At 43.6% G+C, this 14,977-nt stretch overlaps 1 protein-coding gene across 2 annotated transcripts in view; it reads left to right on the top strand.

The window, feature by feature from the left end:
• LOC140200017 (arylsulfatase D-like) overlaps window positions 1-13,118 on the top strand; it is a 77,958-nt gene extending 64,840 nt beyond the window's left edge. For both annotated transcript variants that reach the window (XM_072262641.1, XM_072262642.1), the window contains exons 9-11: window positions 4,312-4,474; window positions 6,530-6,651; window positions 8,406-13,118. In XM_072262641.1, the coding sequence (XP_072118742.1) occupies window positions 4,312-4,474; window positions 6,530-6,651; window positions 8,406-8,779 (659 nt within the window). In that variant the 3' untranslated portion in view covers window positions 8,780-13,118. The remainder of the gene's footprint in view (window positions 1-4,311; window positions 4,475-6,529; window positions 6,652-8,405) is intronic.
• The last annotated feature ends 1,859 nt before the right edge of the window (window positions 13,119-14,977 follow it).

Below are 14,977 nucleotides of genomic sequence, written 5' to 3'. Positions count from 1 at the left end.
TCCCAACCTAAGACCAGCCTCAGGGTGGAGGAACAACACCTTGTATTTCACCTGGGTTGCCTCCAACCTGATGGCATGAATATATGTTTCTCCTTCCGGTAAATTAATTTCCCTCCTCTTCCCCTTTTTCTTCTATTCCCCACTCTGACCTCTTGCCTCTTCTCACCTGCTTGTCACCTCCCCCTAGATCCCCTTCTCTTCCTTTTTCCTATGATCCGCTCTCCTCTCCTGTCAGATACCTTCTTCTCCAGTCCTTTATTGTTCCCACCCACCTGGCTTCACCTATCGCCTTCTAGATATTCTCTTTCCTCTTCCCCCTTCCAACTTTTTAATCTGGCACCCTGTTCCCTTCCTTTCCAGTCCTAAAGAAGGATCTTGGCCCAAAACGTCAGCTGTTCATTCATTTCCATAGATGCTGCCTGATCTGCAGAGTTCCTCCAGCATTTTGTGTGTGTGTGATACTCTGGATTTCCAGCAACTGCGGACTGTATCGTGTTTAGATTAGTTTACTGTAATATGTTGTTAATGCTTTCTTCATGTGAAGTTCAGAGTAAATAGTGTATGTGGTAGTTACACACTCAGTGGCCACTGGGTATGTTTGTGGACTTCCACATCACGGTTCAATGTGTTGTGCATTCAGGGATTCTCTCCTGCACACCACTATTATAAAAGGTGGTTATTTGACTTACTGCCACCTTCCTGTCAGCCAATAACTGTCTGGCCATCCCCCTTCGACCTCTCTCATTAACAAGGCAGCTTCATCCACAGAACTGCTGCTCACTGGATGCTTTTTGTTTCTCGCACCATCTTCTGTCAACTCCAGAGATTATCGTGCGTGAAATTTGCAGCAGATCAGCAGTTTCTGAGATGCTCAAACCATCCAGTCTGGCGCCAACAATCATTCCACGGTCATAGTTGCTTAGATCACATTTCTTCCCCTTTCTGATGTTTAACAACTGAATCTCCTGACCATGTCTGCCTGCTTTTATGTACTGAGTTGCTGCCGCATGATTGGCTGATTAGATACTTGCATTAACGAGCAGGTGTACCTTATAAAGTGGCCACTGAGTTTAAATACAACAATAAACACACAGACAAACACAGTAACAACAGAATAATGCAATGGTTGGAGTGTAATCTGAACATAGAATGGAACAGGACCGTACAGGTCCTTCGGCCCACGATGCAGTGGGGCAGAAAGTATTGTTAATGTGACAATAATGGAAGAGGAAGAACAAAGAATCTGAGAAGGTGGTAGCACCACCAGGAAGGGGATGTGAAAGGGGTGATGAGCTCTAAGGTCTGATAGAAGAAAGCTGTTCCTGTTTCTGGTGGTCCAACCCTTCAAGCTCCTGTATTGAAAGGTAGCAGTGGGAAAAGGGAATGTCAGGATGGTATTTGACCCCATGAGCACTACCTCACTAGTCCCCTTTGCGCTCTTAATTATTTTTGTAACTTAATTGTAATTTTTATGTTTGTACTGTACACTTGCCACAAAGAAACTAATTTCACGACAATGTCGGAGATGATAAACCTGATTCTGCCACTGATTTCTGTACCTCCTGCTTGATGGTAGTAACGGGAAGAGAGCCTGGCCTGGATACTGGGAGTCCTTGATGAGGAATGCTGCTTTCTCGTGGCAACACTTCATGTAACTGTACTCAATGGTACTTTGCCTGTGATAGACTGGGCTATATCCACCACATTCTGTAGTCCTTTCTATTCCTGGGTATTAACGTTTCCATAACAGGCCGTGATGCATCCAGTTAGGACGCTGTCCATGGTGCATTGATAGAAGTTTGTTAAAGTTTTTGCTGACATACTGAATCTACACAAACTATAGACACTACTGTGCTTTTTTTTTTAAATGAAGGCACTGTGTCCTGGTCCTAGGTCATACCCTCTATAATGATAACGCCAACATATTTAAAACTATTGACCCTCTCCACCCCTGTTCCCCTAATGAGGATGGGCTCATTGACCTCCGGCATTTTCGTCCTGTCGTCAATAGTCAGGTATTTGGTTCTGTAAGTTTTGAAATTCTGTTTGAAACTCATGACCCTCTTCACCTCTGATCACCTGGTGGGAACTGGGTTTGTGGACCCCTGGCCGCTTTTTCCTGTAGTTGATATCCAGCTCTTTAGAAATTCAGTTTGATTGAGGCATAGAGTCACACAGCGCTGAAACACGTCCTGCAGAGTATGGGTCGGGGATGATATTCCCTCACAGTGTATTTGTACGCTGTCCTTGGAGTCAATTGTGAGTCCAAAAGGGTGGGAGGTCAGATGTTCTGGGAACTATCCTCAATCTCATTTTAACTTTGATGTAGCTATTCACAGTGGTGACACGGTGACCCAGGCATCGCAGATAATCCACAATTCCCGGTGGAATAGAGGACGTGGCTGAGGCTGCACCTGGAGTATTGTGTACAGTTCTGGTTACAGGGAGATATCATTGAGATGGAGAGAGTCCAAAGAACACTAAAGACCATAAGACCATGAGACAAAGGAGCAGAAGTTGGCCATTCAGCCCATCGAGTTTGCTCCGCCATTTTATCATGAGCTGATCCATTCTCCCATTTAGTCCCACTCCCCTGCCTTCTCACTATAACCTTTGATGCCCTGGCTACTTAGATACCTATCAATCTCTGCCTTAAATACACCCAATGACTTGGTCTCCACTGCTGCCCGTGGCAACAAATTCCATAGATTCACCACCCTCTGGCTAAAAAAATTTCTTCACATCTCTGTTCTGAATGTTGCTAGAATTGTGGGCCTGAGTTACAGGGAGAAGTCAGGCAGGCTAGGACTTTGTTTATTGGAGAGTAGTGGACTGAGGGGTGACCTTATAGAGTTGCATACATTCTTAAGGAGTGTAGATAGATTGCATCAGTCCTTAAGAAGGGTCTCAGCCCAAAACATTGACTATTTACACATTTCTATTGATGCTGCCTGACCTGCTGAGTTTCTCCAGCATTATTTATTTATTTGTGTGTTTATTTGTCTATATATTAGGCTAGAAATTTTTTAAATATATATATATACACACACACACACACACACACACACACACACACACACACACACACACACACACACACACACACACACCCCTTGGAAACCGGAGCACCTGGAGGAAACCCGCATGATCACAGGGAGAACGTACAAACTCCTTACAGGCAGTGGCGGGAATTGAACCCAGTTTGCCTGTACTGTAAATTGTTGTGCTAACCACTATGCTGCCATTTTGTGTGTGTTGCTTTGAATATCCAGCATCCACAAACTTTCCTGAGTGAATCGACACTTTTGTATCCAGGATTAGGAAATTAAGAATTACACGACATAAGTTTAAGGGGAAAAGGAGGAGATTTAATAGGAATCTGAGGGGCACACTTATAACCCAGATATGGTCAATATAGGAACTGATTGGGGAAGGTACCTTAACATTTAAAAGACATTTGGATAGGTAAATTTGCCTGTGTTTGGTACATACTCCCTTAAACTTCATCTTGGAAAGGTTTAGAGCAAGGGTTCCCAACCTGGGATACACGGAGCCCTTGGTTAACGGTAGGGGTCCATGGCATAAAAAACCTTGGGAACTCCTGGTTTAGATCGCGGTGATTTTCTGATCTCTGGGTTCTTTTAGAAGTTCAAGAACAAATGGAAATTTGGCTTCACAGTCATTTATTTTAAAGTCTAAACAAAGGAACAGGTGGAGAGCATATAAAACTAAGTGAGGAGCTGAGGAACAAAAGAACAAAGAACAACTAAAATGGCACTTTTGCAAAAGCTGGCAGTTATATATTACAGATAACATCTCATTCTTGAGATAAGAAGAAACCAATTAAAACAAACATAGCATGTGTGTTATATGCTAATATTTAAAAAAATAAAAAATGAAGAATGTGACAACCACTCCTCTGTCAGTAAACGGAGACAAAACACTGCATATTGTGAAAATATACAAGTTTAAAAACAATAGTAAACTGCAATTTTAGTCTTGTATTAATATTTTATCAAAAGCATGACAAATAATCAATTCCAACAGAGGGATATGGGCCAAATGTAAGCAAATGGGACTAGCTTAGATGGGAATCTTGGTCAGCATGGACTAGTTGGGCAGAAGAGCCTGTTTCTATGCTGTATGTTCTGAAGACTATGAATCGCATGCATGTGGTAGCATATTTAGACCCAATGTCACATGACATGGGAGGTGGGAAAGAATGGTAAGAAAGTAGCTGAAAGGAAATCGTTTTTTTTTCTAAATATTAACTCCAAATGAAATAACCACAGATGCCTTTTTGTTTTTCAGGTAAAAAGGGACTTGCTGGATGGGAAGGTGGGATACGTGTCCCTGGAATATTCAGATGGCCGGGCCAGTTGCCTTCTGGTAGGGAAATTGATGAGCCCACCAGCCTGATGGACATTTACCCAACTGTTATCAACCTGGCTGGGGCATCCTTGCCACAGGATAGGTGAACAATTCAAAATATAAATTTCCTTCAGTGTAAAGTATTCCCATCTGGACAAACTTACAAGCATTTTTAGTCTTTGTATTCCCAATTACCTCCCCCCAGCATCGGTCTCCTACCTTCACTCTCCCTTGACCTCACCTCGCTGCATCTGCCTGTTCTTCCTATCCCCTTCCCTCCTCCATCTCTCTTTATCTCTATCTCCCTCTATTTATCTTTATTTCTATCTCCCTTTATCTCGGTCTCCCTCTATTTCACTCAAATACCTGCCACTTACTCCCTACACCCCTCCCCTCCCTGGCACTACCTGCCCGTCACCTTTCACCCCTCCTCAGTCAACCAGTCACCTTGGACCCCTGCCATCTAACATCTCCACTCGTAGTCCTGATCCTGAGTTTCGATCTGAAATGTGAACAATGCCTTTCTTCAAACAGACACCTTGACTGTGCTAAGTTCCTCCAGCAAACAGTTGACAAGCACTCTTCCCGCTCTCATCTCTTTGCATCACAGGTCAATTTTTCTGTTCTAAATTCCCTGCATGAACATACAGAATGAAAACTCTATATGCAAGAATTTTGTCATTGTACTTTTTTCTTGAGACTGATGGAGATTTAGATATATTGCATGGATCCACAAGCTCTTGCTTAATGGTATAGGTCCATGGCATTAAAAAAAGGTTGGGAACTCCGATCTACTGGAACATAGGAACATGAACTTTGTCTCTCAACCCTATTCTGCGGTTCAATGAAATTATCCTCAACCTAGTTTTTAGTAACTCTGGTTGCTTGAAAACAAACAGCTTTAAAATTGACACTTGGTTCAAACTCTAACACTACTTGCTGAAGAGAATTCCTAATTCTCATTGAAGTTGCCTATCTTTACTTGGAGTCAGAGTCATAGAACTATACAAGTGAGAAACAATCCCTTCAGCTCAACCTCTCTGCGCTGACCGAACTGACTCACAGAGCAAGTCCACTTACCTGCACTTGGCCTTCATCCCTTAACCTTTCCTATTCATGTAATTGTCCAAGTACCCCGTTGATGTGGTAATTGTGCCCTCAGTTGGCCTCTTGCTGACATTGCCTCAATCACTCAGCATGACTACTTCGCGCCCAAAATAGCCAGTAGTTGGCTGCCTCGTCCCTATACTGTGAGAGCCGTGAGCATGGCTCAAAGCTGTGTGGGGAATCCCCATTGGATTTCAAGTCAAACGCTTTAACTACTTGGCCATATTTTCATACTCTATGGGTTTGAGTCTCGGCATAGCTGCAAATTACGTGACTTTAGTGGGGCCAAAGCTGGAATATGGCGAGCAGTTCTGGAGACTACTGTTCATGAACAAAACGGCAATTGTGGAGAAGTTACTTGTGGATTTACTAGAAAGATGCCTGATTCAAATTACTGTGTAAGATTAATGGAGCTAAGCTCACATTTCCTGCTTAGACAATGATAAATGCTCAATTGTTAGTTTATTAGGCACCTCCTATACCTAATAACATAGCCACTGAGTGTATGTTCATGGTCTTCTGCTGCTGTAGCCCATCCACTTCAAGTTTCGATGTTCTTCTGCACACCACTGTTATCACATTTGGTTATTTGAGTTAGTGTTGTCTTCTTGTCAGCTTGAACTAATCTGGCCATTCTCCTCGACCACTCCCATTAACAAGATGTTTTCACCCACAGAACTGCTGCTCACTGGCTGTTTTTTATTCGCCATACTCCGCAAACTCTAGAGACAGCTGTGTGCAAAAATCTCAGGAGCTCAGCAGTTTCTGAGATACACAAACCACCCTGTCTGGCACCAACAATCATTCCATCATCAAAGTCACTTAAATCACATTTCTTCCCCATTCTGATGTTTGCTTCGAACCACAACTAAATCCCTGGGCCAATGCCTGCATGCTTTTATGCATTACCCTGCTGCCACATGATTGGCTATTTAGATATTTACAACTGTACCTAATAAAGTGGCTACTGAATGTGTACTTAAATGCATAGTGAATATTGTTCTCTTCTCAGTGATCTTGAAATATAAAGCCTGCCCTTGTACCTTTCTAGGGTAATTGATGGACGTAACCTGATGGGACTACTGAGGGGCGAGGTGCAGAGGTCAGAGCATGAGTTTCTGTTTCATTACTGCGGAAGTGCTTTGCATGCAGTGCGATGGCATCCAAAAGACTGTAAGTGTTCACCACCTAACATTTCTTCATACTCTGTAGGTGTGAGTCTCAGTATAGCTACAGGTATGCCTGACTTCATTGGGGCCACGTCTGGCCGACTGAGCAGTTCGGCCTTCCAGAGGTAGAGGCCCGAACGTTGAAGCTCCTAGGCCAGCTTCTCTGGAGGTTGGAGGCCCACTGCCTGCAAGTCTCTTGAGTCTGGACGAGGGATTGGAGATTGGAAGCCCAGTGTCTGTGAGTCCAGGCCAGGGATTGGAGGTTGGAGGCCCCATGTCTGTGAGTCCAGGCCAGGGATTGGAGGTTGGAGGCCCAGTGTCTGTGAGTCCAGGCCAGGGATTGGAGGTTGGAGGCCCAGTGTCTGTGAGTCCAGGCCAGGGATTGGAGGTTAGAGGCCCCATGTCTGTGAGTCCAGGCCAGGGATTGGAGGTTGGAGGCCCAGTGTCTGTGAGTCCAGGCCAGGGATTGGAGGTTGGAGGCCCAGTGTCTCTGAGTCCAGGCCAGGGATTGGAGGTTGGATGCCTGATCTCTGAGAGTCTGGGCCACGTTTTGGAGGTTGGAGACCTGATATCTGAGAGTTCTGTGCTGAGGACTGGAGACCCAACGTGAGTATGAGAGTCAGGACCGAGGACTGGGGGCCCAGAAGCAGCCTGTCCTGAGGTCGAAGGCCTGTCTGTGTATACTAATGGGCAGAGGGGGGTGGGAAAGGGGATTGTGGTGCCGTTGTTGTCTCATTTTGCTGTTGTTACTGTTGCTGCTTGTATTGCTATGTTAGCGCCAGAATGTGTCGGGACACCTGCAGGCTGCCCACATCCCCACACTTCCTTAGGTTGTGTTGGTTGTTAACACAAACGACACATTTCATTCTGTTTTGATGTACATGTGATAAATAAATGAATCCAATCTGGTAAAATCAAAGGAGACTCACAGACTCACATCACCAGCTCGTTGATGTTTTCTCTCTTGAAGGTCCAGTTTTAAGCTTAATTAATGGAGGCATAGGTAAGGCAGGGTTCCTCCAGGTTGCCTTCGCCATGTGGTAGTGGGGATCAGCTCCCACTACTTACTAAATGCTCCCAATGGCGTGTGTCTCAAATAGGCTCTGACAACCAAGTCCTTGGCCTACACGTGTGGTTTAGCCACTAAGCCTGGTGCAACCATTCCACTGACAGGAGAAGGAGCAAAGATGGGTTACCGGCACCTTAAGACCAGTTGCTTCAGACAGAAGGGGCTCATCAGCTGCGGTCAGCAGCTCATCCAAGAAAAGGAAAACTCTGATCTCAAATCTCCGCTGCCTTGCGGCTGTACATGTTCGAGGGCAAGGGTTCAGGAGTAAGTTCCAAGAAAAAATCCTGAACTGAAGTCCCTAAGGCAGTCCTACATTGAGTTCAATGCTGAATGGCAATTTCCGCAGCGCTGTTGGTGCCTAACTGTATCAGTGTCTGACCTGCACCAGGACTGTAGCCCTCTACATCACTCCTGTCCACGTACTTAACCAAACTTCGCTAAAATGTTGAAATTGAACCCGCATCCACCCCTTCCGGTGGCATCTCGTTCTGCGCTGTCACCACCGTCTGAGTGAAGTAGATCCCCCTCATGTTCCCCTTAAACATCCCACTTTTCATCCTTAACCTCTGAGAAGCTTCGGTCATGCATGGAAATTAAAATCCTTTTGTCAGCTGCGTGATGTAACCTTACCTTGCTGCATTTTCAAGAATTTATTTCCTTCCTTCACAATTTTTTTCCCTCCCTTTCAGCTGACTCTGTGTGGAAGGCTCACTTGTTTACACCTAGATCCGAAGATAAAAACTGCTACCAAACTGAAGCAGGAGGATGCCACGGTGAGTTTAACACCTACCATGACCCACCTTTGCTCTTTGACCTCTTAAAAGACCCCTCGGAGGCAAACCCATTGTCGCCTGCCACAGAGCCTCTTTTCCATGAAATCCAGGACCAAATCCGATTGGGTGTGGAACAACATCGGAAGACCTTGTCTCCAGTGCCTCTTCAGCTGTCTTGGAGTAATGCTCTCTGGAAGCCCTGGCTTCAGCCCTGTTGTGGTACATTTCCATTCTGTGGCTGCAGTGAAGATCCCATTCAGCCCAGTAAAACACTCAGACCTGGCAAATGATTCTAATGACTGCTTCATTATTAAATTATTGACATTCCATGATTTCGCTTGGGAATAAAAAGCAGGAGTGAAATCTGACCATAAGATACAGGAGCAGAATTAGGCCATTTGACCCATCAAGTCTGCTTTGCCATTTCATCACGGCTGATCCAATTTTTCTCTTGGCCCCAATCTCCTGCCTTCTCCCCGTATCCCTTCATGCCCTAAACAATCAAGAATCTATCAAACTCTGAACATCCGTAGGGATGTTTGAATGGGGATTAGAACAACTTTATTATTAGTGTGAGTACTGATATATAGTGAAACACTTAGATTAGCGTGCCATTCATACAGATCATTTCAAAACATAACTACATCAAGATAGTGCGAGGGAACAGATACAACATCATGTTACATATAGTGTTACAGTTACAGAGAAGGTGCGGTGCAGGTAGACAATAAGGTGCAGGGCTGCGATGATATAAATTGTGCAGACAAGATTTCATCCTAAATGTACAAGAGGTCCATTCAAGGGTCGAGGTAGAAGCTGTCCTTCAGCCTGCTGGTGTGTTTTTTCAAATTTTTGTATATTCTGGAGGAGGGGAGAAGAGAGAATTTTCTGAGTGGTGGGTGCCTTTGATTATGCTGCTTTGTCAGCGGCAGCAAGAAATGGATTTTATTTTATTTATTGAGATAGATCAGAGAACAGGCCCTTCTGGCCCTCCAAGCTCGGTCCCAGAGCAATCCACCAATTTAACCTAGCCTGATCACAGGACAACTTACAATGACCAATTATCCTACCAACCAGTACGTCTTTGGATTGTGATAGGAAACTGGAGCGCCCGGAAGAAACCCACATTGTTACGGGGAGAACATACAAACCCCTTACAGGCAGCGTTGGGAACTGACGCCCGGTCACTCGTACTGTGAAAACGTTCTGCTGACCACTATGCTATCGTGATGCCCCATTTTGTCAGGCTCCTATCTTCATCTGCTGGGGCTTTAATCTTTGCAGTTTGCCTTCATGACTCTCTCCATCTCTCTAACTCTGTTTCCCAACCCTTTTTAGCCCAACGCTCCCCCCCCCACCCCCAAAGCACCTTCGTACTTGTCAACGCCTTTCTTAGGCATAATACATTATCTGGTGCCCCCATAGTGTAAAAACATATCTACCATATGCTAACATTATAAAAATGATTCTGCTTTAAATAATTATTTGTCATTAAACCTAGCTGACACGGTATCTGTGCATTGTACAGCAGCTTTGATATCAATGTGATCCTTGAGCTTGATGATCTATAGCAAGCATTGAAATATCTGGTTCAAGATGTGACACCAAAAGCCTCAAGTCCCCACGTGTAACAATGTCCAAGCGGTTTCTGTTTTTTGTGAGTACATGGTTCACTGCACTGAAGCCTCTTTCAACAAGATAGGAGGATCGAAATGTAACGAAAAGCAGTTTGGCTCTTCTCCAAAGACCTGGAAACTTTGTATGACAGTGTAGCCACATACCACAAAAGCTGACATTTTTGAAAAGTATTTTTGATTTTTCATCATTCTGAATTTCGATAATTTCTTCTTGCAAGCTCTCTTCCTGTTCTTCCACCTTGAAAAGGAATGGGTTAATTAATTACCCAGTAAGGAATTTCCAGATCCTTCAAATCCTTGAATCAATGCTGAAAATCCTTCTTCAGTGACTGCAGGTGTAAGCAGTACTCTTGCAAATCAGCAGCTGTGAAAGAGAGTCCCATACTTTCCATGCAGGGAAACTAAGAACATTCTGCTCCCAATGTTTTGCTTTTCCAATTTTCTGATAAAAATGGACACTGCAGTTTTTGCCTAGATTAAATTAAAATGCTCACCCTGCAGTTTCATATTTAGAATGTTCATTTTGTTATACAGATTGGCTAGGTATGTCATTTCTTGGCAAATGACCCGAGTGTACAACGCTTTTCGAATGCTTCTTCCATCCTCTGGAATTGAGTAATACCATAAGTAGCCTTTTCAGGGTATCTTTTATCAAGTGTTCCTGCAATTTTGATGGTTTCATGGCTTCATTAGGCAGTGCAATGTAACAAATAAGGCATTGCTGATTTGATGGGAACAGAATAAAACCATACTCCTAGTATGTTAACTTGTATTGACACACTTTGTTTCTGAATAGGATTAGAATTCAAGGCTCCACTGCCTTCAGACTCATAGAGATCGCACTATACGTACTTATCCATCATTAACAGGGCTAAATTAAAACAAAAGATTAACACAAACTGGAAATGCCTGTCAGATGTCAGATGTTGACGATGACAGCGAGTTGACACAGTCAGTCAGGTCTCGTGCCTCAAGTTAGGGTGCCGCTTAACCCCCCCCCCCCCCCCGAATCTTGAATGCCCCCCGATGACTTCTATTACCCCTACCGCCCCTTTAGGACTCCTAACGGCCCCCTTGAGGGCGTGGTACTGCCCCCGTTGGGAATCACTGCTCTAACTCTTTCTTGTTCCTTTACAATGCTTCATTCCTCTTTGTCCCCTACTGTCATGATGAAGCCACTCACAGTTTGGAGAAGCAACCCCTCATATTCCGTCTGGAAAGCCACCAGCCTGATGGCGTAAACATCAATTTCTCTGACTTTAAGTAATTTTTCTCTCTCCGCCCTCCCCCCTTCCTATTCTTCCATCCCCGCTCTGGCTCTCCAGTTTTCTCTTATCACGTCCCATGGTGCTTCTCCACCTTGCCTTTCCCCCATGTTCCACTCTCCTCTCCTATCAGATTCCTTCTTCGGCCTTTAGCCTTTCCACATATCACCTCCCGCTGCTCTGGTTTCCTCCCACGTTCCAAAGGGTGTTAGTAGGTTAATTGTAAGTTATCATGTGATTAGACTCAGATTAAATAGGCTTGTTGCGCCAGTAGGGCCTGATCCATGCTGTATCTCTAAATAAAAAAAAAATTCTTGTTCCAGTAATGTCTTGGACCCTTTGCTGCATTAAAGGTGCTACAGAGATGAAACCTTTTAGACCATAGGACCATTAGGTCTAGGAGCAGAACTGGGCCATCGAGTCTGCTCTGCCATTTCGTCATGGCCGATCCAGTTTTCCTTCTTATCCTCAATCTCCTGCCTTCTCTTCATATCCCTTCGTGCCCTGGCCAACCAGGAATCTATCAACCTCTGCCGTAAATATACGTAAAGACTTGGCTTCCACAGCTGCCCGTGAATTCCACAGATTCACCAATCTCTGGCTGCAGAAGTTCTTCCTCATCTCCGTTCTAAAAGCACACACCTCTATTCCAAGGCTGTGTCCTCTGGTCTTGGACTCTCCCACCATATGAAATACCCTTTGGTATCCTCTTTAATATTATTGGCTAGCTTACTTTCATATTTCACCTTAACCTTCTTAATGATTTTATGTTGTCTTCTGTTGCTCTAGAAAAGCTTTCCAATCCTTTAATTTCCCACTAATTTTTGCTCCATTATATGCCCTCTCTTTGGCTTTATGTTGCTTTTGACTTGTTAGCCACGGTTGTGTCGTCTTGCCTTCAGAATACTACTTTCTCTTTGGAATGTATGTATCCTGTGCCTTCTGAACTGGTTCCAGAAATTCCAGCCATTGCTAATCTGCTGTCATCCCTGCCAGTGTTCTTTTCCAATCAATTCTGGCCAACAGCAGCAGAAGATCTCAAGCTTACATGCAGTGACCATTTAATTAAGTATAAGAGCTAACTAATAGTCATAGTCATACTTTATTGATCCCGGGGGAAATTGGTTTTCATTACAGTTGCACCATAAATAAATAACTAGTAATAAAACCATAAATAATTAAATGGTAATATGTAAATTACGCCAGGAAATAAGTCCAGGACCAGCCTATTGGCTCAGGATGTCTGACCCTCCAAGGGAGGAGTTGTAAAGTTTGATGGCCACAAGCTGGAAAGACTTCCTATGACGCTCTGTGCTGCATCTCGGTGGAATGAGTCTCTGGCTGAATGTAGCCCTGTGCCCAACCAGTACATTATGTAGTGGATGGGAGACATTGACCAAGATGGCATGCAACTTGGACAGCATCCTCTTTTCAGACACCACCGTCAGAGAGCCCAATTCCATCCCCACAACATCACTGGCCTTACGAATGAGTTTGTTGATTCTGTTGGTGTCTGCTGCCCCAGCAAACAAATAAATTGGAAACTGAGAGTACCAGGCAAGATCATGAATGGTTTAAATGTTATAGATAGAAATGAATGGTGTAAGAGCCAGAGATGACAAAAGGTTGGGCAAAAGATAGACTGAGGATGTGAGGAAAGTTACTTTTGCAAAGAAAGTGAGTCTAACTTGAAGCAGCATATACAAAATGCTGGAGGAACTCAGCAGCCCGGGCAGCATCTAAGGAAAAGAGTGAACAGTTGACGTTTCAGGTGACACCTTTCATCTGATCCTGATGAAGGATCTGGACCCAAAATGTCAACTGTTTACTCTTTTCCATAGATGGTGTCTGGCCTGCCGAGTTCCTCCAGCATTTTGTTTGCGTTGCTTTGGATTTCCAGCACCTGCAGATTTTCTCGTGTTTGTGAGTTTGACCTGAATTTCAGCATCTGTATGAATGGCAGAAACGGAATAAAGCCTTCTGAATGGAGGGAATATTGTACAGAGCTTTGTGAAAGGAACAGCTGAACATGACTGACACATTTGCTTTACTAGTTCAATGGGCTAAATTGTCTTCAGGCCTAAGTTCAAAGTCAATTTATTATTAAAGTACATATAAGTCACCATTTTGTGAGGAGATCCTGGAGTACTCCTATTAACTGTGCTTTTGAAGAGAGAGAGAGAGAGAGAGAGTTATTTACCACCAATATGTTGCTTTTGAAGAGAGAGAGAGAGAGAGAGAGACACGTAGAGTAACGGTTGGACTATCACTTTAAGGCATTGGAAGTAACTTTGGATTTCTACTGAGTTGGGTTTGGAGACAGCACCGAGCAGCTCGAACGTTGCTATGGTGACTGAAGGCAGGTTGTTGATGTTACTTTCAAGGACTCGTTGCCTGCTTGCATTTCTCTGCAGACAAAGGAAGGAGGGACTCTTTGAGTGACAATTGATGCTCAGCACGGGAAGATAAAATGGGAGGTCAGATGATACAGACCTCAGACACAAGACCTGGACACTGAAGGAGCATTGTTGTGCCCGCAGAGAAAGTGGGTTTTGGAGAATTGATCAGGCGGGTTGATCCAAATTGCTATTCCAGTGAAGGAGAAGGGGTTGACCGGGGGGGGGGGAAGTTGTCTATGTGTCCACCCTTGCCGGGGTGATAGCTCCACCACAGGAAAACCGGTCCCCCGGTTAAACTCACAGTCGGTGACTTGTGAAGGATTTCAGAGGACGACGAGAAGATCGACGGCAACAGCTCACCTGAAGACTCAACTCACTCTCTCTCTCTCTCTTTCTATTTTTTAAAAATGTAATTTTTATTGAGTTTTCGAAGTGATTACATAGAATGATAATATCTACCCACCCCTCTCCCTTTAACCCTTCCCCCTGATATATACCCCTACCTGAAAAAAAAGAAAAAGAAAAAGAAAGAAGAACTGCCTGGATATTGGAAGGTTTCCACATGCTCCATGGGATTCAAAATAAATTTAGTATATTTATTTATTACTTTCCCCAAGGGACCAACATCTTTATCATCGGAGCAACTAAATATGCCATCCTATCTTTTGTAAATATGGGTGCCAAATATTCAAAAATGTATCATATTTATCTCTTAAATTATAAATAATTTTTTCAAGTGGAATACAACTGGAAATTTCATTATTCCAATGATTCGTACTTAAAAACGAATCCGATTTCCAAGTAACTACTATAGCCTTCTTGGCTACTGCCAATGCAATTTTTATAAATTCTTTCTGATATTTATTCAGTTTAAGTTTCGGTTTTATCCCTTCAATATCACCTAATAGAAATAATATAGGGTTGTGTGGAAGTTGAGTTCCAGTCATTTCTCTCTCTCTCTCTCCATCACTATTCAACTAAATACCACGAACTGAACTGAACTTTACTCAACATCGTAAGACTGTATCTTTTACCCCTAGACTTAAAGAAGCTTGGTTTTTCATACATATATATTCCACACTTACTTTTATATATAATCATTGCTAACCTGTTTGATTTATCTACATATATATTAATGTATTGCATTGTTACTAATAAATATTAGTAGTTTATAGCAATGCTGGACT

Source organism: Mobula birostris, chromosome 7 (genome assembly GCF_030028105.1).
Source record: "Mobula birostris isolate sMobBir1 chromosome 7, sMobBir1.hap1, whole genome shotgun sequence".
Taxonomy (NCBI): Eukaryota; Metazoa; Chordata; class Chondrichthyes; order Myliobatiformes; family Myliobatidae; genus Mobula; species Mobula birostris.
The sequence above is the reverse complement of the archived record's forward strand: the minus strand, read 5'-3'. Positions and strand labels throughout refer to the sequence as shown.